The sequence below is a fragment of the Peromyscus eremicus genome, chromosome 18, assembly GCF_949786415.1.
Source record: "Peromyscus eremicus chromosome 18, PerEre_H2_v1, whole genome shotgun sequence".
In the NCBI taxonomy this organism is placed as follows: Eukaryota; Metazoa; Chordata; class Mammalia; order Rodentia; family Cricetidae; genus Peromyscus; species Peromyscus eremicus.
Genome location: NC_081434.1, coordinates 34,169,176 through 34,193,990, shown reverse-complemented (window position 1 = coordinate 34,193,990; position 24,815 = coordinate 34,169,176). Strand labels below are relative to the sequence as shown.

General features: G+C 42.5%; 1 protein-coding gene across 1 annotated transcript in view; it reads right to left on the bottom strand.

Annotated features, from left to right (window-relative positions):
• Cfap54 (cilia and flagella associated protein 54) overlaps positions 1-24,815 on the bottom strand; it is a 299,598-nt gene that overhangs the window by 83,528 nt on the left and 191,255 nt on the right. The window contains exons 51-57 of the mRNA XM_059245690.1: positions 22,680-22,849; positions 11,005-11,107; positions 9,675-9,822; positions 8,060-8,217; positions 7,727-7,903; positions 7,502-7,628; positions 1,824-1,979 (exon numbers count right to left, since the gene is read on the bottom strand). Of these exons, the coding sequence (XP_059101673.1) occupies positions 1,824-1,979; positions 7,502-7,628; positions 7,727-7,903; positions 8,060-8,217; positions 9,675-9,822; positions 11,005-11,107; positions 22,680-22,849 (1,039 nt within the window). The remainder of the gene's footprint in view (positions 1-1,823; positions 1,980-7,501; positions 7,629-7,726; positions 7,904-8,059; positions 8,218-9,674; positions 9,823-11,004; positions 11,108-22,679; positions 22,850-24,815) is intronic.

The following is a 24,815-nucleotide window of genomic DNA, read 5'->3' as shown; positions in this document are numbered from 1 at the left end:
TTAGATCTTAAATACTCATGCCACAAAATAAAATGATATGTTTGCATAAGTTGAATTAGCTAGGTTTAATCACCTCATACTATATTCATATACAGAAGCATTCCACTGTGTGTGTGTGTGTGTGTGTATATATATATATATATATATATATATATATATATATATATATAGTCAATTAACTGCAAAGTTTTTAAGTTACATACACACACACACACACACACACATTGGTTGTGAGCCTAGCCTTTAATGGCTGAGCTATCTCTTCAGCCTAATGTTTAAGTTTAAAAATAAGCTTAACAAAAGCCAGGCAGTGGTGGTGCATACCTTTAATCTCAGCATTCAGAGAGGCAGAAGCAAGTGAATCCCGGCGTCTGAGGCCAGCCTGGTCTACAGAGTGAGTTCCAGGACAGCCAGAGCTACATATAGAAACCCTGTCTTGGAAAAACCAAAATGATGATGATGATGATGGTGATGATGGTGACGATGATAAACAACTTAATGAAAAATAAAAATCCTTTAAAAAAATTGCTTTTTTTTTTTTTTTTTTTTTTTTTTTAGAGATGATGCCAATGCCCACCCATCACTTGGCTCTCAGCAACCATGGTGGATGCCATCCTTCAAGCACAAGAACTGAGAGAGCTGTCCTGCAGCAGAAATTCCAGGAAAGCAAAGTCTTAGAGTCACCATGAGTAAGATGCATAGTGTTTGTGTAGCAGGAAAGAGCCAAGAGAGGGACACAGAGCTCCCATCTGGGCGTGCTCATTTAATAGCTGCTGGTGTGTGAGAGGTTAACTCTCGTGTGACATGTCTAGCTCAGTAAATGACAGCAATCATTATACTTTTGATTTTCTTACAGCAGAAATGGCCATGATGAAATCATATGAATGCATTGTCTGTAAGTTCTAAAGGCAGGTATTCTACAGTTATTCAATTTTAATTTAATGTTATCTCTTACTTATAGAAATTAACCAAAATGTCTAACTAGGTAATGAAATAATATAAAACACTAATTTATTATTATCATTTAATAATAAATTATTTTTACTCTCTTAATTAATAATTACATTTGTTTCATTGGTATTATTTGGCAAGTATGTGTTTTTAAAAGATTTATTTTTATGTTTGTAATATTTTCTTTTATGTGTACAGGTGAGTTTTTCTTGCATGTATGTCTGTATATCATGTGTATGCCTGGTACCTGAGAAGGCCACAAGAGGGCATGAGATCCCCTCGAATTGAAGTTATAGCCTTAAGCATGCTGGGAATCGAACCTGGGTCCTCTGGAAGAGAAGTCAGTGATCTGATCTGCTGAGTCATCTCTCGAGCCCTAATTTTTATTTTTAAATTATGTGTATATGTGTGTCTGTGTGGGTATACGTGAGCATGCGTGAAGCCACCCACAGAGGCCAGAAGGCCAGAAGACTTTGTTGGATCTCGTGGAGCTGGAGTGACAGGTGGTAACTCCTCCTAACATGGGTGCTGGTAACCAGACTCAGATCTTCTGCAAGAGCATTACATGCTTCTTCTAACTGCTGAGTCACCACTCCAGTCACACGACTTGTGGTGAAGTGGCCAATGTGGACATTTTCTTGAACCAAACATTAAACTTTATATGAGGACATCGATTAGTAGTAACTTTATTTTCTAGATATGACTTAATGGGAGGCTTTCATCAGCAACTGAGACTTACAGAGAGGACTGATGTGTCTTGTCATGGCCAATCTCTCTGTAAAGTCTGTGGTTTTTACAGTCAAGAAGTTGACTATTAATAACATCACGGCTCCACATACTTCATCATGGTTCTGACGCCCAGTACAACTCACCTTTCTGAAACAGAATTTCAGCTTCCACCTCATACTCCTCTGCTGCTGTCACCTGGCAGAGCTTCAGGGCCATCTCAAAGATGTGAAGAGCAGGCAACCACTTGGTGATGTCCTTCTTTTTGGTGTTGGAACACACCTGCTTGGACAATGTGTGTCCTAAAAGCAAAACAGTTGGGCAGAGGCAAAACAATGCCGTCTTCAGTGTTTGGAGCAATGACTAAGACAATGGACTGTTCTCACGGCAATGCTGTGAGTCTTCATAGTTCCTAGTAGCCAAGAAGGTTTTAAAGAGCCACATAGCCAATGTGTAAGTGAACTACAACAGTAATTTGAGCTTTGATAAATCTCCAATGTTTTGTCTTATTATTAAAATCAACAATAGTCTCCAAGTATCTCCAGTTCTCAACTTTTCATGGTGCTTCTGGAACAACCTCCATGTTCTTTGCTTTTAATATTTGTTTGTTTGTTTTACATCCCAACTACAGTTTCCTCTCCCTCCTCTCCTCCTAGTCCCTCCCCCACCTTCCTTTTGCACCCCCCCATGTACCCCTCCTTCATTTCTATTCAGAAAAACAAGGCAGGCCTCCCATGGATATCAACAAAGCATGGCATATCAAGCTGCAGTAAGACTAGGCACCTCTCCTCCTATTAAGGCTGGGCAAGGTGACTCAGTATGAGCAATAGGATCCCAAAAGCAAGCAAGAGAGTCAGAGACTGTTCCATGTTCTTAAGAAGAGGCCGTAGCCGGGCGATGGTGGCGTACGCCTTTAATCCCAGCACTCGGGAGGCAGAGCTAGGCGGATCTCTGTGAGTTCGAGGCCAGCCTGGACTACCAAGTGAGTCCCAGGAAAGGCGCAAAGCTACACAGAGAAACCCTATCTCGAAAAACCAAAAAAAAAAAAAAAAAAAAAGAAGAGGCCGTTATCAGGAGAAACATCTGGAAGTTGCATATTGTTCACTATTAATAAATTTGCATATATTAATAGGCAATACTTTTCTATTAAATGCACTGATTACTCATTATGTAATATTTCATCATAACTGGATAAGAAAGCTCTTTACAGGCAAGGGCTACATGCCATACTCCTTAGGAGCTCTCATTTTTAATGACTGCATGGAAGGATTATTGAATGAAAGAAACATTTTTCTACATGGCATCAAAGACTGACACTTATCAAAAAATATTTCCTACATTTGAGTACTAGATATAAATGAGAAAAAAAAGAATACTAAGAGATAAGACATGCTAAATGTTTCCTACATGCCAGGTACCATCTCATGGACTCCACATGAACAGCTACTGTGATTCACAACTCTGAGTGGACAACATTATTATGCTCATTTGACAGAAGACAGAACAACGGCTCAAAGCTGTAAGCAACTTGCCCAAGGTCACATGGCCATGCTTTGAATCTAAAGCAGCCTGGCCCCATGGCCCACACCCTAAACTACAACACAGTATCCTAGTAGTAAGGTGATGGAACTGTTGATTAACAAAGAATATAAACATCAAGACAGTAGCTAAAACAGCATGAGGCTGATCACAGGAAAAGAAACTGTAGAGCATTGTGGGAGCAGAACAGAGATCTGGTCTGTCCGGATCTTGGGAAAGCCCTAGGAAGCTACCCAGACAACATGGTTGTCTAGTAGGTCAGTGGGTGCCGAACTTGCCCACTTCTGTTTCATAAATATAACCCTAAACATGCTATTTCCTATCAGGGGCTCTCACAAAGGATAAAAAGAGTAAGTGGCCAAATTCCTGTGATGCAATCTATACGATAAGAAGAAACTGTCAAGAGAGCTAGCTGTAGGAGCTTTTGTGCTTCGTAACATTGAAGTGTTCCTTTTCCCAGTAAACACCAACTCTGAAGAAAATTTAAAAAAAAACTGTTGTGAAACTGACATTGTTTTGACAGAAAGGAGGCTTGTGGTTTTGTTTTTAAAGGCTGTATTTAATATAATATAGCAGGAAGCAAGCTGTTCGGCTTCAAATGCGTCTACCAAGAAGCAACAGTATTGTCATTGAGTGGTGACAGATCTTCAAGATTAGTAAGTCAGAAGAGCCGAAAGTGGATTTGAGTTTGCACAATCTGTGCTTTGAGCTCACGCAGAACTCAAATGTCCCTATAATATGGCAAACTGTGGGCTAAAAAATCTAGGGGAGAAACAGCTTGAGTGTCGTCACTGACTGAGCTGCAAGGGGTCTGAGGGCCCAGCTAGTTGTGCTAACTCCATCAGAGAGGAGACTTAAAAGGTAGAGGGATGTATGTAGTGAAATTCATGTGCCAGTGATGATACTGAGGATGGATTAAAGGAGGAGAAGAGAGATAAGGAGAAGATTCTGGAGAGATGGTACCTGGGTATATGCTTTGCCAGTCCAGCCCTACTACTGATTCTGTTGGCTGAGCAGTTTCTGGTAGAAGAGGCAGGGGGTCCTAGAAGGTGATGGATTACAACAGAGAGAGTACCCACCAGCTTTCTGTTCTCTGGGCAAACAAGACCCTGAGAAACAGAGGCAGGAAGGCTGATGTCAAAGATCAGAGATGGCCTAAAGAGAGCCTAAAGGGATGTTTGCAAGTCCCAGAGAAGGGTAGCTGTGGCTAGTTGCCTCCTGGGTTTGCCAAGAGAGATCTAACAATAGCCTGAGTCCTCTGAACTCCTGAGCTCAAAAATGCTGGCTGGCCATTGTTATTTCCCTTGGAGGCTCAATGGGGAATTGAGACTCTTAAAAGTTGATATAGAGCCAAGTCACACAGGCAGAACTTGCCCCTCTGACCATCACGGGCACACTGTCACAGCTAGACCTGGAGAATAATAAATGAGCAAAGAAGAATAGCCCAGGAAAGAAGAGCCAGCAGCCATCAAGAGGAATATCAAATGTGGCTTCTAGACAAGAGAGCATGAGTGAAATAAAATAGACTGAGGATAGAGTAACAGAATTACATGCATATATACATACATATATACATACATACATACATACATACATACACATATACATATACATACATATGAGCCTACATAGAAATACAGGTTATCAGCTAATTTCGAGAGGGGGGTCAATTCCAAAAATATTAATTATTAAGAAGATCAATTAGATTAATCTTACATCATAAATTATAAAAATGATAGAATTATAAGAGAAACACCAGCCCCCAACAATGATGGTATCTCTCTGGAGAGGTTAAGACTTTCCCTGGTGATTATGAAAGCTGAGCCCGCGTGGACGGGCTGCATGGCCTATGCAACAGCCTGGAGGAGCCAGTTTACCCCTCCCATAACATAATGACCAGTTGAGGCACCAGCTGTGATGCAGATGTGCTCTCACTGGACATTAAATCTTGACTTTGGTCTTCAACTCTCCAGAAACGACAGCAGTAGATTTCTACCATCTACAAACTACCTAGTCTAGGGGAACTTAGGGCAAGTGAGTTACAACTTGGTTCTGAAATGAGGGAATTACAAAGTAGCTAAATGGCACTCTTGAGATTTTCACATAGGTATTCAGCCCCCAAGAAGGAACAGAGGAAGGTAATGGGCAATAATTAGTCAAGAAAAAAAAAAAAACCTTCCCTAGACAGAAAGAAACTTGCCTGCAGATGCCAAGGGCTCAACTGATTCTAGGTAGAGACAGAGCAAACATGTACCCAGACATGTGTTGGTGAATTTCCTAAACTACAGAGACAAAAGAAATCTAACAAGATTTGGGTAGGAAAGGACAGATTTCTTGCCGAAAGAAAATAAAAGTTAGACTAACACTACATTTGAAACATTGTGAGTAGGAATAATGGAATGCATCTACCAAACCCTAGAGAAAAGACAACCCCCCCCCAAGGATGCTTATGCTGGACTGATATGGTATATCAGTCACCTGTCATGGTGAAAAAAAAAAAAGGGTATTTGTGAAAAACAAGGCTTCAGAGAGCATCATCTGGATTTTAACTGGGGAAAGCATGGTGGGTGGGGATTTAATCAACAACTACACAGAACAGAGACTGGGAAACAAGAAACAGACAAGGAGACAAGGAAGAGGGAGGTTACCAATGTCTTCTCAGTGGTAGGAGGTCTGCTATCAGATGTTACGAGTTATAAATACAATGTCTCTAAGAGAAAGAAGAGGAAATAGTTTAAAGGACAAAAATCTCCATTATATACTCTGGACCACATCACAGGAAGCCTTTTACACCACAATAAATAGAGAACATGAACATAAGGGATGATCTATGGAAATAGAAGACTTCATGGTAACTAAGAAACCAGAGAGAGAGAAGGAAAGCTGGGAGGAGACCGAGCCTGGGGGTCTACAAGTTGAGAGAGTTGAGTGCCAAGGAGATGCAGGTGATGCAGACATTACCAGGTACGGGGTGGCCCATACAGGCAAGACCGGTAAAGAACACTCTGGAGCTGTAATTGAGCCTTGGTCAATCAACAGTGATTTCTCTCATCTAAATCTAGAAGAAAGTGGAACAAGGAGTTAATGGGAGTCAAGGGAGGAAGAACAGAGGGTATGGAATCCATCCTTTAAGAGTCCAGATGTCCAAGGTGCTTAAGGATAGGTGATTGTTCTCTTCTGTATGTCTGTCTGTTTGGATTCCTATTGATTAATATTTAAACATGTTAACACTAACACAATGAAGGTCAAAAGGAAAAGGCGATCTCAGCAATCAGAGTGTGGACAGTCTAGAGGAGAGGGGAGACCCCTCTGAAGCCAGGACCCTGGGAGGCAGACACACACACACACACACACACACACACACACACACACACGCACACACACACGTCCCCAGAGAGCCAGAGCAAAGCCAAGAGGCTGGGATTTGGGGGAAGGAGAGGCTGTTCCCCTGGCACAGAGGTCAGGACAGTAGCCAGGCAGATTAGAGAGGTTTCCCAAAAGGGCTAGCCTCCCGAGAGCAGTAGACCTGTACACCTTTCTTTATACTGCCTGAAACAACCAGGGCATCCGGCATTCAAACTGTCCTTAGCAGAGACATTGCCGAACGTGCATCATGGTAAGACATGGAAACTACATCTTCAAGACACCTTGATTCATAAAAGTACAAAGACTTTGACAATTCCCCCACTTACAGCATGAAGATTTATTTCTTAAAATGATACAAGTTATTAGAGCTTCGGGAAAAAGCATGCCATTATCATCAACACATTAAGATAATGTTTTTTCATGGCTATTGTTTTTAGAGACATGGGTACTTAACAGCATCAGTGATAACCAGAAGATATAATACACTGTTCTATACCCCTCTCAAAAATCTTTCTTAATTTGACATAACTATAAAATAACTGGTTGTAATTTAGAGAACAAAAAAAGTGGTATATTATTTAGGAATGCACTCATACTTTGCACTTCTACGATTTTTTTCAATAAAGCAGACTGTGAAAATAATCTTGTTACAAAGACTGAATAGCTGGATAAAATGCAATAGTCCAAAGCAAATAGTTTCACATATTGTAACTACCGTAATCAACCTCATAACTTGATTCGTACATGAAGATCATTCTTATACCACAGAGTCTAGCACATAGTAATTGACCAAAACCTCTTTAAGCATGCAGAGCCTGGGCATTCCTAATACTGACCCTTCAAGTTATGAGAGCCTACTTGAAAAACAATTAAAATTCCCTACGCTACTCTAGGAAGGTAGATGTTTAAATGTTCTTACCAATTCTCAGTTTTATTTTGGCCAGTAACATGACATGCGGAAGGTAGATATTTTTCAAAGGCTGTAGTGGATTTGCATAGTCAGCACCTGAGAGAGGGAATTCAATGGTCTCTCCAAAAGTTAGCATCTAGGAAAGAAACAGGGGGGTGAGTGTCACGGTGAGGGGAAAGAAACAAGGCAGAAGAGTCCATTGCCAAGTTTGCAGCCATCAAAAACATTCCCTACCTGTGCGATAAGGATGCTGTGAGCTTGATTCAGGAAAGTTAATGTGCCCTCTTTTGAAGACGCTTGCTTGAATTTCTCAGCTTTTGTTAAGTCGTCCATTAGGACGAGGCTTCTCGCCAGGGTTAACCAAGATCGAGGAGAAAGGAACTCATTGCCTTCCAGCAAATGGATTATTTCCTTTTGAGAGAAAGCGATTCTGTTGGTTTCCTAGTTCACTGATGAGCTGTGGCCATGGTGCCAGGTGCACATTCATTAGGGTTGAGAATCCCATCCTTTTGATCCAACTAGGGTCTTCCCTAATCACACACATGTACCCTACACTGTCTCCTTTACCTGAAGATGTTTTATGATGTCTGCCTTTAAGTGCTTTTCCTGAAGCCCCAGGATCACGGCTTGCATCAGGAACTCAGCCAGGAGCTCTGGGTCATCCGCACTCTTTGCCTCCATGCACACTTCATTGATGAGGCTGAGACAGTCTGTCATGTCATTCTCTAATGCAGACAAGTGTGATCATCAAGACGCATGAGAAAGCAAGAAGTAGATGTGTATAATGTCCCCAATGATCAAAGAGTAAGAGGACATTCAAGTGGAAAATGAATGGATAACGAAACACAGAGGGGGGATGTCTTATAATTTAGGTGAAAGTACTTTAGTCCAATGCTATAAAAGTAACATTATTACATGAAATGATTCGATTTGGGAGGTAGATAGAGACACGCAAATAGGTACACAATTAGACAGCTCTCGGTCACTGTGGGAACCACTGTTTATACATGCCAAGATGTTATCTAAGATTATAATTTCTGTTTTTTATTAAGAAATTTTTTATTCATTTTACATGCCAATCATAGATCCTCCTCTTCCCTCCTCCTGCCCCTCCAGCCTTTCCCCCCACAACCCACCCCTCATTCCCTCCTACAGGAAGGCAAGACCTCCTATGGGGAGTCAGCAGTCAGTTGAGGCAGGTCCAAGCCCCTCCCCCTGCCTCAAGGCTGTGGATTCCAGAAAGCCAGCTCATGCACCAGGGATGGATCCTGACCCCACTGCCAGGGGGCCCCTTAAGCAGATCAAGCTACACAACTGTTTCACTTATGCAGAGGGCCTAGTCCAGTCCCATGGAGGCTCCACGGCTGTTGGTCTAAAGTTCATGAGTTCCCACTAGTGTGGTTTGGATGTAAGACTGTAATGTCTATCTCCTTCAGTCTGGCAATGAGTCCAGCAAGGAGGTAAGTTACCTCCTCTTCTGGAGAGGAAAAGGAAGCACAGAGCCATAGGAACTGAATGGAGAAAGACTTGGTAAGGAGGAGGCAGGTCAGCATTGAAACCCTGGGTTGGTGGCTTGTCAGCTCGATGCTTAGACACTTTCCCAAGACCTGGGCAATTGTATTTTGCAATCTATTTGTATTTTTTTAAAAAATTAAATCAATAATGTATGTACCACTTGCTCTGGTACAGAGGACTGTGAGTAATCACTATTTTTGTTTAACAACCTGTATTTTAAATTCTGGAAAGAGAGCAAGCTAGAAGGTTGTGGGCATTATCATAGACATATCCCAATAAGATCCTGTCCCCCATGTCAAATCAACCATACTGAAAACATTAGTTAAGAAAGTACCTTTCTTAGCTTGAACTGTTTAGGAAGCACCCAGCCAGTGGGATTGGGACCTGTCCTTAGTGCATGAGTTGGCTGTTTGGAACCTGGGGCTTATGCAGGGACACTTCACTCAGCCTGGGAGGAGGGGACTGGACCTGCCTGGACTGAATCTACCAGGATGAGCTGAATCCCCAGGGGAGTCTTTGTCCTGGAGGAGATGGGAATGGGGGGTGGGAGGGGGGAGGACAGGGGAATCCGTGGCTGATATGTAAAATTAAATTAAATTATAAAATAATAAAAAATAATAATAATAAAATTAAAATAAAAAAACACTAAAAAAAAAAAAGAAAGTACCTTTCATGACTCCAACACCATGAATCTGTGTAACGAAGGCAGTTACAAGCATCAAGCGGCACCTCAGCCAAAGGTGAATGTTGAAATATTCCCGGGCATTCAAGGAAATCGGGTCTAAAAACTCACTATCGTCTTTACTTTCTATGGTCTAAACAATGTTAAAATGATGAGGTTAGCTTCCCATTGGAGAAGGCCAGCATTCTAACCCACGGCTAAGCATGTGCTAAGAGAAGCACCCAATAGCATTTCACAGTATCACATTTGAAATTAAGAAGTTACTCTTTAACATTCTAGAAAACATAAGATACATGCAAAAGAAACAAGTAAAATCACCCTCAATGCCACAACTCTCTATTAACATATTATACCGCATTTTGGCCTGTCTTTTCTCTCCATCTCCCTACTCAAAAATAGCTTTGCATGGGACTAGAGATGCCCAGAGGTTCAGAACACTTGCTGCTCTAGCAGGAGACCTGGGCTCAGTTCCCAGCATCTCCATGGCAGCTCACAATCATCTATAACTTCAGTTGGATCCAATAACATCATCTGCCCTCTGTTGGCCCTGCACACACACACAGTGTGCTTGTATGCAAACAAAACACTCATACACGTCAACTAAAAAATTTAATTAGTAAAACAGTTTTGCAACATTGGATTTTTTTGTTTTTAATTATATTATCAGCAGTTTCTATGTCATCAAAAACTTTCCTTTAAGGGATGAAAAATGGTAAATACAGTGCTGGGTATCTATTTTGGACCATTGGTATGAGTGATTTCATTAGAAATGCCTAAAATCACAAGCAAGATTCTGTATGATAAATATTTTTATGATGACTCCTAAGCAATTTTATGTTAAATTATGTGGTCTCATTCATCCCAGTGACAAGCTTGTGACGAGCTGTCAAGCAGACATTAGACCTTCTGTACGGAGAAGGCTAAGTGTGGCGAACTCTAGGAAAGACTGGGTGTCCTTCCTGCCATGTCCAGGCAATAAACCCAAGAATGGAAGGAAGAGTGGGTCTTGGGAAACCATTCTGCTAGTGAGGCCATATCAAGACTCACCACGATTACACATCTCAGTGGGCTCTTGGTGATGACTGTATCCACCCTCAAGACCTCACAAATGAGATCACAAAACTTTTGGAAAGAATTTGAGGGTCTCTCTCAATAAAGAGCATAAATGGAACTTCAACACAGGCCCTGAATTCGATGTCACTTCACCTTTACCACTTCGCTTCATCCAAATAGCTAGTCAGTTTCTTACTGCGCCCTTGGTTACACTACAGTGTTTGGTGCAATGTGTATTGCAAGGAGTTCAGTTCATACGTACCGAAGTTCCTGGAGAGGTGGGGCTGTCTGAGTCTTCAGGCATTCTCTTCTTTAAAATCTTCGAATCCTGGAGAAGCTTGAGTGTGGAATACACTATAGCAGCCCTGAAACAAGGAAAGGTTTTGGCTGTTCCTAGGGACAGCATTTGCGTGCTATTTCATACGTCTCTACTTCCTATGAGAATGTTGACACCCCCAGCCACCTTCAAAAAGTCACTAGGTGTCCCCATGTCCCCCCAAGAGAACTAAACCATTGCAGGCCGCGCCTCTACTCGCCACACCATTTAAACACAGCACAGAGTTCTAAACCCACATTCTAGGACACTCACCAGGGAACAAAAAAAAACTCGAAAGTCCTTTTCAAGAAAAAGAAATGGATCAAAGTACAAAGGGATGAATGTTTCCATGCTCTGAAACAGATTAAAGGCAAACCCCTCACTACTGCCCCCTGCAGGCAAATTTATTCCTCTCCAAGTCCTCAGGCATCACCATTGCTCTGGCTCTTCAATTGGCACTTCAATTCATCAAGTTCTGTCATTGGGACCCACCACAGTCCACTGAGACCTTCTCACCCCTCTACCCCATCTACCTCTGTCTAGGTCATTGCTGCCCCCAGGATGGAGGACCAGCGTAGGTACCTGGTTCGTCTCCTACTCCTCAAGTGTGACTGGCATGGCTCATGCCAGAGACCTCCCTGGACTCTAGTTGGTATAATTCCTTCTTGGGTTTGGTTCCCAAGAATTCTGGTCTAGCACATGGCTGGCTTCACCGGTGTTCATGGATGCTCGTAAGAAAACTGGCTTTGTCCATAGGTTCTCTCTCTGTTTTTGCTATGAGGCTCAATTTCCAGACTGTATTTTAAGAACATTTTTGTTGTTTGGCAAACATATTGCATTAATAGATTGAAAACTGTGTTAACGCTATCCATGGAGCCGGAATGTTTCCCCTTCTTCCCATAATTTACGTCTTTAGAAAACAGGTGACTGGCTGTTTACCACCTGTCCGATGCTGTATCATGTTATTTTGGGGAATTACGTCATTCACTACCCCCCAACCCCACATGCATACTACGAGTTCAAGGTAGGTGCTATTACTGACTCAATTTATGGAGTAGGAAATGGACACACGGAAATATTAAGTTGTCACACAGCTACAGAAAGAGGAGTCGGGGTGGGAATCCAGACAACAGGTTCTTGAACTTTTAGCATCCTCTCTCTCCCTCTCTCTCTCCCTCCCTCCCTCCCTCCCTGTTTCCTCCCGTTTCCCTCTCCCTCTCTCCTTGTTCTAACCAGTTTGATATCGTTGTTCATGCCATGGTGTTATTTACGAACATTACTGCTGTAATACTGCTGATCACACTTGTCATCAACATCCAGCATCCGCTTGATCCAGCCCAAGCTTTTCCTCTTGCATTCCACTCGGCATATTAACATCACACATCAGGAGTTTCTTCTTCACCTTCGGTCATTTTATTTATCAAAATGGCTGGCTTGATTTTGCTACGTGGGTCACACTATGCTTCTTTGAGTAGCATACTTCAGTTCTCCCAAGAAAACCTTCAAACATCCCCCTCCTCGTGGGACATGGTGATCCTTCTGCTGTTCCTTGCCTTCTCAGTTCTCGGTGAGGGCTTTCACGTCATTCTATGATCCTGGCTCAGCAGCCAAGACGTCTGGGTCCAGCAGTGGGCACAAAAAGCAGCTAATTGGATCAAATAAATCTAGCGTATAGGCTGACAGAGATGGGCTGGGCTGGGCACTCCTGAGGCACACAACCTTGTCTCACCGAGCCCCCAGCCCAGTCTCTGCCTCTGTCTCTCCCTGCTCTGCTAAATCAATCAGAAAATTGTCTCTTTTGTTTAAGTTGCTTCAAGTTGAGCTTCTGTCATTTGCCGAAGGCAACACTAACAGATACACACAATCTAGACAATTTTACATTTTGGTCAAAATATGTTACATTATTATTATTATTATTATTATTATTATTATTATTATGTGGGGCACACATGCATGTGAAGTTTAGAGATCCACTCTGTGGAGTCAGTGCTCTCCTGCTGCCTTTCTGTGGGTTCCGAGATGAAACTCAAGTCGCCAAACCTGCACAAGAAGCATCTTTACCGGCTGGGTCATCTAGCCAGCCCCATAACACATCATTTTCTCCTGGTATTTTATAAGTGTTTGCTCCTCTTCCCTTTTTCTATTGTTTTGTGTCCTGGCTACAGTGTAATTTTTTCTTGAATCCTCCACACTAATTTGAAAATTACATATCCTGGCTTAGATTTTAACAGCAGTTACTTTTAATGATTTCAAAAACATACTTCTCTATTAATTCATTTTAAAAAGGTAATTTCTCTGTTTGTCAAAGGAAGGGAAAAATTAGACAAAATGTGGAAGGTGAAGAACTTGGTACTTTAACTGCGCTTTCTCTTCCAGACCTGTGTGGTTGCTGTGTCTTAGGTACCATCCCTAGCTCGTTATTAACCTCTGCCTTTTCAATCCATCAGATTTTTCTGGAATCGCTTCTAACACTTGCACTCAGTTATACTCATATTAATATTGGCTTGAGTGCAAACCTGCTGCCTTCCCACCAGCCATTTCAACAGAATGACTGCACCTCCCTCCCTAGGTTTGTAAGATTTCTCTCTCATCCACTACGTTATTTCTTCAGACACATCCTTGGGGCACCTGCCCAGGACTTTAGTTGATGAACCCCTTCTGCAATAAGCAACTTTCAGAGTGGGAGACTCAGTTTTTCCTTTCTTCTTCCTCTGCGGCTCCCTGCTGGGAGGGGCATGTATTCAAACTATCCATTTTCATCGATGGGTACCTTTTGAAAATAAATTTCCCCAAATCTAATTATTAACCGGAGTCTTTAGTGCTTTGCTAAGGCCATTGTGCCTTTCTGCGTCTTTATGAATCTTTTCAGCGAGAAATTGAAAGGAGATTGCAGATGAAGAACACTTGCTGCTTTTGCAAAGGACCTCCATGCAGTACGCAGTATGCACAAGGGCTAACTCCAGTTCCAGGGGATCCATTGCCCTCTTTTGGCCTCTGCTGGTATTGCATGCACAGGTTCATACATATACACACAGGTAAAACACTCTTACACATAAGGAACTAGCTGATGGAATGGACAGCCATACCACAGGAGTTACTTCACTTTTACAAGGGGGTAAAGACTTTTCAGGTGTTTGTGGACTAGTTATAATTTCCTCTTTTTGAAAGAAGGGTATGTGAAATTGCACCTTTTGTCAATAGTATCTCTTAATGCATGTTTTCCAGTGGCTATAAGTAAAAATGGCATGACCTATTTATTATAAGTACAGTTTGTGGCTACAAAGCTGTTTTATTTTCTGGTGCTGAGGTCACATCCAGGCCTTGCACACTCCAGGCCAGTGCTCTGCCACTGGGCAACAGCTACCTCCCTAGCCCTAGTTGCAAGCATTTCTTGCACACATGAAAATTAAAATATTTTACACATTAAATCAGTTGACATTTTTTCTTTGAACTCAGTTCCAACTTGATAAGTTTTTAGAGCTTCAATGATTTAATTATGTTTTCTTCTGTTGTTAATGAAAGCTTTTAAATTCATCTTGTATAGCCTAATTTTCAGGAATTTGCACACGGGGGAAAGAGTTCAAAGCCCACCTGTGTCATGTTTTAGCTGTATGATCTCGGGAAATGCAATTATCAATCTCTTTATAAAATGAGAATGATAACAGTTCTAACCACATTAAAATGAATAATTTTGATGATTAAATTAGGATCCATTTGTTCAAAAATACATGCTGGGTATCTATTTTGTGTCGGGAAGAAATCTAGGAGCTATGGATACAGCAGTAAACAATACAAACCAACCCCCCCACCCCCACCGCCCACCAGGAAACTTTCTGCTACAGTGGGATATGTTTAGCAAACACGTGCTTGCTATTGGCATCGTCAGTTTATCCATTTGGCAAGAGAAACAGTAGAGGCCAGATTTATTTTTATTTAGCTATTTTCACTAAATTGTTAAGCAGCTCTCCAATCTTTTAGCAATTATTGAATATTAAGCTCCTAAAAGTTTGCTGGGCCATGAAAACATCTGCAACATTGTCATCTGTTTACGTTCTAAGGTGACGTTTATGATTAATGTTACTGCTTTTTGTTTAAAATAAAAGGAAACAAGCAAGAAGAACAATGAGCCTGACTGGGCCTCAGTTTACCCGAAGTTACAACGCAGTCCCTAGCTCCATCTCCCACCCTGAAGGCTACACACTTCTAGGGCCCCCTGCTGCTACTGGGGAGCTTCACAGGCTGGCGCTTCATAACCACCACCTCACCCTGGAAGAAGAAGAGAGTGGCGACCAGTCCGTGGGTTCTTCTGGTTCTAAAGCCTGGGTTCTGATTTAAAGAGAAATGACTTACGAGGTTTGGAATACTGATAACAAAGAAACTGTATAAACCATAGGACATGCCATACGTCATAACCCACTTGATACTGTTCAGTTGCTTAGTTTGTTTTCTGTCGCTATAACAAAAATACCTGCAGCTGAGAATAAAAGTGCACCTAGCTCACTGTTCTAGAGCAGTGGTTCTCAACCTGTGGGTGGCGACCCCTTGAGGGGGGTCTCACATCAGATATTTACATGATTCATAACAATAGCAAAATTATAGTTATGAAGCAGCAGTGAAATAATTTTATAGGGAGGGTCACCACAACATGAGGAACTGTGCCAAAGGGTGTAACACAAATTTTAAATGGTCTTACAGTAAGAAACCCAGAGCCTGATACTGGGGTACATGCTGAAAGATCAGAGAGACAAAGGAACAAGCCACAGCCACCGCCTCTTACCTCATCAACTCCTCAGCCTGAAAAGGCTTTCTAGCTGAAAGGGGTTCCTCATCTGAAAAGCCTTTAGTTCCTGTCTCCTCACACTTCATATACCTTTCTCTGACCAGCCATCACTTTCTGGGACTAAAGGTATGTGACTCCCAAGTACTGGGATTAAAGGTATGTGACTCCCAAGAACTGGGATTAAAGGTGTGTGCCACCATCTAGTTTTGTTTTCTCTCCTACACTGAGTCAATCCCATGTAGTCCAGGGTGGCTTTGAACTCGCAGAGATCCAGACGAATATCTGCCTCCTGAGTGCTAGCATTAAAGGCGTGTGCCCCCACTGCCTGGCCTCTATGTTTAATCTAGTGCTTGTTCTGTTCTCTGATCTTCAGGTACATTTTATTAGGGTACACAATATATCACCACAAAAGGGTCTCAGCATTTGGAAGGTTGAGAACCACTCTTCCCTTGGTGGGGTCATCAACCCACCAAGGGAAGTGAGGGCTTCCTGCTGCATTATAACATAGCAAAATATCACAATGTAAGACAGATGAGCTTGCACCTGCTTGGGCTTGTTTCTTACAAAGCCACTAACATCTGCATTAGGACTCTACCTGTCACCCCATCTAATGCCAATTATCTTTCAAACGAGCTTGTTTTGGTGACTTTCCTATTGCTGTGATAGAAAATACCTTGACAAAAAGCAACTTCAAGACAGACAGGCTTTATCTTGGTTTACAGTTGGAGAGGGATACATGGGTGGGGCAAGCGCGGCAGCAGAAACAGAAAACTGGCTGATCACATTTTCATCCACACAGAGTAAGCAGAGATCAAACAGGAAGTGGGCAAGGATCCAAGACATCAAAGCCCACCCCCAGTGACATACTTCCTCCAGCAAGTTTCTACCTCCTAAAGGTCCCATAATCCAAAGGACACCATCAACTAAAGACCAAGTGTTCACACACATGAGCCTACAGGGCACATTTTTCACTCACACCACCACAGAGAGACATTGTTAGTTAGCATCCACCTCAGAGGGCTACGTTTCCATGGCACCATCTCCAGGGACCACATTTAAGCATCAGCAACTGCACAATGGAGAATTTTGAGTTCCTCCACTGCACTAGCCGGAGAAGTCCAGAAATACGAGCCAGGCTAAAGTCTCAAATCCCAAGAGATTTCATTTTTGTCAGAAAAGCAAAAGGCTTGGATGCTTTCCCATTTAGACCACAATTAAAAACAAAGCAAAACAAAAACAAACATCTGCTTAAACAACATAAAAAGGCCGGGGTTCTGAAAGAGTCCAGAAGGAGAAATACAGTGTGGGAAGCTTTGATCCCATTTATTTCTTATTAACATTCATGACAAAAATGGTCAGTTTAGTCTCATAAAATCCATGCAGCTTGCTCTACCTGTCGCCCCAGGGGAAGCGCCTTTCAATTTCCTTGACACATAATTTTATTAGAAGTATCAGGAAATGTCAGGCTGACCATCATTTGGAAAGGGATTGTCCAACACTCTCAGCAGCGCCCCCAACAGAAGCCTGTCAGGGGGTCAAAAAGAAAAACTCACTCATCCTGACAGCAACCTTCCCAAAATGAAGACTCTGCTCCACAGATGCAATAGCACCAAAGGTTCTTCAGGTTTTTTTTCCCCCCCAGGGGTCACATTCATGGATTTAAAACGGGAGTGTTCTGATATACTGGAAGAGTTGGCGTACGTCGACCACACATCTGCCTAGTCTTCAAATTAATGCTCTATTATGACAGCCCTTTCCTGGATATCTCACAATTTCTCGTTCCCATTCCTTTCTCATTAAAAAAAAAAAAACAGAAAAAGAAAAAGCACTCATCACTCACGTCCTCTGTACCAAAAGAGAATAGAATATCTAAGGACAGGTAAAGAATGAAGGTAATGACCAGAAAGTGCAAGCATGCATGCATGCGTGTATATGTTCTAGGTCTACAGTTACCCTCAGAGATAGAGTTTGAGGAAAAGAGCATACTGGCAATCATATAGTAAAAGTTTCTTCGCCCCTCAAACTCTGGCAGGGGAAATCATTTGTGATTAGTAGTAACAGTCTAAGCCTAAGCCTGTAATTAATACAGTTTCAAACACTACCAATAAGCCGTAGCACAAACATGGCCATAAATGTACTATCACTCTAAACTATCATAGCTCAAGTTCAATCTCAACACCACTATCTACACCTAAAAACTACTATTGTATGTAAAATTATTGGGCCCACTAAACAGTGCCGTCAACATTTAAGATATCAGAAACTGAGTTATTTAATATTGACTTCATTTAGGATAAAAAATAAGTCATTACATATTAACAGAAACAATACATTTCACACAAAAAAAAAAATATTTTCCAAAACATGAATGCAGAGGCTGCCATGGCTTTATTTACTCGTCCTAATAAAGGAAAACCCATTTCTCTCCCTGCTGGTACATCAGTCCATTGTCCCATTTGATTTTGATTGAAGTAAAGAAGATTAAGCCTCACACAAGGAGACTTTTTCTTTTCTTTTGGGGTCTACATACGTGTGTGGTGTATGTGTGAGTATATGTTTGTGAATATACATGTGTGTGTACAGATGTGCGTGCATACCTGCACACATGCATGTGGAGGTCAAAGGTCAATGTCTTGTGTCTTCCTCTATTACTTTTTAACCTTATTGAGACAAGTTCTTTCACTGAACATGGGTCTCATTGACTGGCTAGGCTGACTGAGCAGCAAGCTCTGGGGATCCCTCCCACTCCCACACTAGGTTACAGATGCACACCACCAGGCTTTTTCCCCAGGTGCCAGAGATCTCTGCTCAGGGCCTCGTGCTTGTTCAGCAAGCACTCTGCCCGCTGAGCCATTGCCCCGCCCCCAATTGGCCTCTCTAGATAACTACAAACATTTTTCTTTGATAGTTTCCTAAACGTTTGCAGCCATATAGAATCCTGCAGCACACACTGATGAAGGTTTCCTACATTGGAACCTATTGCTCTGCTGGACTCACAGAGATTTTGAAATACTGAGCATTAGTCATCTGGAAAAATGAGTTATGTAAATACATCAATTATTGAAATACTTAATTATATACTTCAACAATATTTCCATGAATATTACCACTCACATAACCAAACTCTCATGTTCATGTGACAAATACATATTCTCCAAAATTCAGATGTTCCTTTGAAAGTTCAAATTCTGTCACAGGGAACAGATACTACCAGATCTGTTCCTAGAAGTAGCATAATCATTTTCAAGAAAATGTCTGCCAAATATCCCAAGTTGAACAGCCACAGTCTGTCAGTTGTTTTTTCAAATAAAGATGGTCTTCCACGAAAAGAGCATCTTGTTCAACTCTCAATTCCATCACCCATGTGTTCCTTTGAAAGACAGCCATCAGCATTGGTACACTGCAGAAATACCCAGACAAACAGCCCACTGAAGATCCCACCAGCCTAGGAAGGTCCACACTGTAGGGTAGAGACTCCAAATGCCACAGCATCTGCTTCTTCATCAAAGGCATTATTAAATGCAGTTGGCTTTAATCTCTCTCTCTCTCTCTCTCTCTCTCTCTCTCTCTCTCTCTCTCTCTCTCTCTCTCTCTCTGTGTGTGTGTGTGTGTGTGTGTGTGTGTGTGTGTGTGTGTGTGTGTTCTCTCCTTCCACCATGCAGGTCCCAGGGATTGAACTTGGGTCATAGGGCTTGACAGAAAGTGCTCTTACCCTCTGAGTCATCTTTTCAGACCCCAGCTGGCTTTTGCTTTTGTTTTTAATTGCACATGAGCAATATTAACATCTATAATGTCATAGTTTTTTCCCACTCTGTGATTCATGCTGAGGGGTCAGAGGTTTTAGAGCTGTTTTGGCAGCATCGATGCATAATACGGTGAGTCAGGTAACCACATCTTAGTTCTAACAGAATATTTCAGTCTTCAGACCCCCACCTCCAAAGGTCTCAGACATTGCCAATCACCTGCGTCCCCTGAGAACCAGTGCTCCACAGAGAGCTTATAGATTTTTCACGACTGCTTAGAAATGGATAAATTACCCCTCGTTCTGTCTCTAGAACAAAATCCATATACAATGTACATAAGCCAATGTGTGAATCTGCTGAGTGTATCACTGGGCCTTCTAGAGAGAGTGTGGTAGGTTACTGGAAAGCTTGGCTATGTCTCAAGAGAATGGGGAAAGGAGCTGGTTTGTTTTAGTTTTATGGTGCTTGCTGGATGGTGGCATTTGGGTAAGGGTTCCTATACACAGATCATGAGTCTAAACATCCTACCAGCACCAGAGTGGCATAACTGATCCTTGTTACCTGCTCACACAGGTGCTGGGTACAAGAAGGGGAGTGGTGGAACCCAAAGGCTGTCAGCAGTGAGCATAAAAATTGACCCATACTCTCTGTTACAACACGTAACTTTTTATCTCTTTAAATGATAGGACTTAAATCCTGAGCTTCGGGCATGATACACACACAGTCTACCACCCAACTCTATCAAGCCACAGTACATCATCTTCAAAGAACCCTTTCTCTTCCCTCAAGCCCAATGTCCCTACTCCTGATGGTCTCCTGGAGCTTACGGTTTCAGACGTGGTATGCAGCTGACTCACTTATGGTTGAAGAGTATTAGCCGCCTGCTTATCATCTGTTAGGAGATACACTTCCTGACCAGAGGGTTTTCATCAGTACTACTACGCATTTTGTACAGGTTACACATACTGACCTGTGCTTAGCATAGTGTCAATGCTCCAAACTATTTTCAGTAAATGATACAAATATATATATATGTATATATAGACATATATATATACATACATATATGTATGTATGTATGTATTAGTAAACAAACCACTAGTGAATGTGTCCGAGGACTTCATGACACAGATGTGTTTATCACCAGTGGCATGGAAACCCACTGGAAGACTGTTTCTGTGACTACAAAGACTCTCTGGACTAGTGCTATTGTATACATAGCTGTGAACACGTGGATAAAGGTGCCTTTGCACCGTCAGTCTCTAAATCAGAGTGGTAGTGAGACAGCTACTGAAAGAATCAATGACCGAGATGAATAAAGGCTCTGATACACTGTGCATTAAATAATCAGCTTCTCAGATAGTCCAGCCCTCACCAGGGTCTCACACAGTCCAGCCCTCACCAGGGTCTCACACAGTCCAGCCCTCAACAGGGTCTCACACAGTCCAGCCCTCAACAAGGTCACACAGTCCAGCCCTCAACAGAGTCACACAGTCCAGCCCTCAACAAGGTCACACAGTCTAGCCCTCAACAGAGTCACACAGTCCAGCCCTCAACAAGGTCACACAGTCTAGCCCTCAACAGAGTCACACAGTCCAGCCCTCAACAGGGTCTCACACAGTCCAGCCCTCAACAGGGTCTCACACAGTCCAGCCCTCAACAAGGTCACACAGTCCAGCCCTCAACAGAGTCACACAGTCCAGCCCTCAACAGGGTCTCACACAGTCCAGCCCTCAACAGGTTCTCACACAGTCCAGCCCTCAACAGGGTCTCACACAGTCCAGCCCTCAACAGAGTCACACAGTCCAGCCCTCAACAGGGTCTCACACAGTCCAGCCCTCAACAGGTTCTCACACAGTCCAGCCCTCAACAGGGTCTCACACAGTCCAGCCCTCAACAGGGTCACACAGTCCAGCCCTCACCAGGGTCACACAGTCCAGCCCTCAACAAGGTCACACAGTCTAGCCCTCAACAAGGTCACACAGTCCAGCCCTCAACAGGGTCACACAGTCTAGCCCTCAACAAGGTCACACAGTCTAGCCCTCAACAGGGTCACACAGTCCAGCCCTCAACAAGGTCACACAGTCCAGCCCTCAACAAGGTCACACAATCCAGCCCTCAACAGGGTCACACAGTCTAGCCCTCAACAAGGTCACACAGTCTAGCCCTCAACAGGTCAGATAATGCTACTTTTTTAAACCTAGATCTTCTTTGTCTTTTTAATTTAATGTGTGTGTGTGTGTGTGTGTGTGTGTGTGTGTGTGTGTGTGTGTGTGTCATGTACAGCAGTGACTGAAGAAGCCTGAAGAGGCCAGAAGAGGGCACTGGATTCCCCAGAGCTGGGTTACAGGTAGTCACCCCATCTGGATGTTCTGGAAGAGTATTCTTAACTGCTGAACAATCTCTTAAGCCCCTTTTCATATTTTTATTTGGTGCTTAAGAAAAAATAATACTCCAAAGCCTTTATGTGTTTAAAAAACTATAAAAATTGAATTTCTTGTTAAAAAATAAACAAAAGTCAAGCACCATTAATTTGTCCATTTTATATATGATATTAAACATCCTACCTAGTATGTTTAATAAAGGAACTTCTTTATGGAAAACTGATGTGTTCTATGTAAATATTAATTTTAAAACCCTGTGAATAATTAAAAATAAGTACACCCCTATAGATCTAGGACTCTCCAAAACTTATAAAGTGTGAATATTCAACAAATGAGAATAAACAACTTCCCACTGCCACCAAATGACAGGGAACTGGGACTTTGGGGGTAAGTGGGTAAGGAGAGTGAGGGGTGAGGGGACAAAGGGAAGAAGGGAGAGAGGGGTTGAGGGGGTGAAGAAGGCGAGGAGTTAAGTGGATGGGTGGAGTGAGGGGTGATAGAGATGAGGGGAGCAAGGGGGATGAAGGGGTGAGAGGATGAGGGAGTGAGAAGATGAGGGGATAAGGGGGTGAGGGAGTGAGAGGATGAGGAATGAGAGGAGGAGGGGGTGAGGGGATGAGGTGGTGAGAGGATGAAGGGGTGAGGGGATGAGGTGGTGAGAGGATGAAGGGATGAGGGGGTGAGGTGGTATTCCTCTTCTTCCAGGAGACTCACCCATATGGTGCCCGGTGTCTCTGTAGGGCAATTGCTGCCAGCTCAAGTCTGGCCTTCACCATGGTCTCCAGCTCCCCAACAGAGCACTGACAGAGGGGCTTGTGACATTGATGCTCCAGCTCCGACACCAGGCAGTTGAGCCTGTCTTCAGCCTCCATCAGTAAAAGTGACTAAAGAAAGAGCACCACACGGTCACTCAAATTCAGAGACAAAATCCTCACTCTTGACAACTCTTCATTAACCTTGGGTTCACAGACAAAAGAGCTGTAGCTCATGACTGAATAAAATTTATATGGTGTATCTATTTTCTCTGTAAGGCACATCACAAACACGAGACACCATTGCTGTGGAACAAACTTTGTGCACTGCAAATGTGTATTATTCTCATTGGTTAATGAAAAAGCTGACTGGCCAATAGCTGGACAGGTAGAGGATAGGCAGGAGAGCCAAGCTGAGAGGATGCTGGGAAGAAGAGGGGAAGAGTCTGGAGAGTCTCGAGCAGATGCAGAGAGAAGCAAGATGAGCGTGCTGTGTTGAAAGAAGGTACCACCACGTGGCAGAGGGTAGATAAGAAGTATGGGTTAATTTAAAATGTAAGAGTTAGCTAGTAACTAGCCTATGCTATCGACTGATCATTTATAATTAATAAGAAGTCTCCATGTCAGTTATTTGGGAGCTGACAGGTGGGATAGAAAAATCCACCTACACATCATCATAATATTCTGCATGAGAGCCATTTTATATCACAAAACTCATTGACAACAGAAACACAGTGAGGGGATATAGCACATATTTGGGGATTACTAATGCAAAAATATAAAGCTAAAATATTTTAAGCATTGACATGGCATTCCAAAAAGCAACAGATATTGAAGCATTTAGATGTTTAGATTAGGGATGCTCAAGCAGTGACGCCTATCCAAATATTACCAAATCCCGCAGAATCTGAAGATTCTGGTAAGAGTCACTCAACCTGTACTAACAGACCAGAGAAGTGCAGAAGGGCCACCTGGCAGTCTAAGAGAAGGAGGAAACAAAGCATCAGTGGAGAATCTCTTCCACCATGGTCAGTCACATACATACTGGGTGCATATATATTTTTATGATCAAACGTTTTTGACATACTGAGCATGTCCACTAATGACTATAAAAGTGTGGATGTCAAGAGTGTGCTTTTTGAAGTTACAAGTAAATGTTAGCAAATGGGCTAATTAGCAGACAGAATCCATAATGAAGGCAGACTGTATTCCAAGTTAAATTCTGATTACTTAATTGGTAATATGGAGGCAATGAGATTTTATGATATACAATCAATTGTAAACAGAATCAATATGGCAGAAGACAGTCTTTGAAACAACTGGTCTCATCATGTACTTTTGACAGTGGGCTAGATCTAAAAGCCTCCTCCCGGAGAACTAGCTCTCACAGTCCTGTAAAAGGGTACCATGCAAGCTTCAAAGGGAAGGATATAACCAATGACCTACCCAACTATGATGTCTATGAACCACAACAACAACCAGTATGGCAGGATTTCCCTAAAGGCACAGTAGTGGTACACATACCTAGGTAGTAACCAACAGTACTTTAATTGAGCTTAAGACAGGCTCAGCAAGATGGAAATCACATGTGGTACTGGAAACCTAGCAAACTACCCAGGGCTAGTGAACTGATGGATCTTGGAGGAGAACCTGCATCTGCCACTATACTAAACCAGCACAATAATCCTTAACTACATTCTAAACAGTTGTCCATATGCCCACAGAAAAGTATAGTTCTCATTCCTTCTCAAGGAAACTTCTCTTTGTGATAGACAGTGACCACTGCAGAAAATCACAACCCAATCAAAATGCAGAGTTGTCTGTCTTTTGAGCCCCGTCCCAAATGAAACACTTAAAAAACAGCTCCTGCACTCAAAACCCAGGGGACATGAAAAGGGAGCAAGATCTCAGGAGCCAGAGGACCAGTAAAGGTACTGTGAGATTGTGTCTTGTAGAAATACGAGAGAAGCTGCATGCATGAAATCTCATCAGCATGGAAGCCTGAAGACCTGAAGGAAGACATCATTAGGTGTGCTAGTGGGAGGGGAAAAGCTCATGAGGGTTCATCTCTACACAAGGAACTACAGGCGACTAAGGA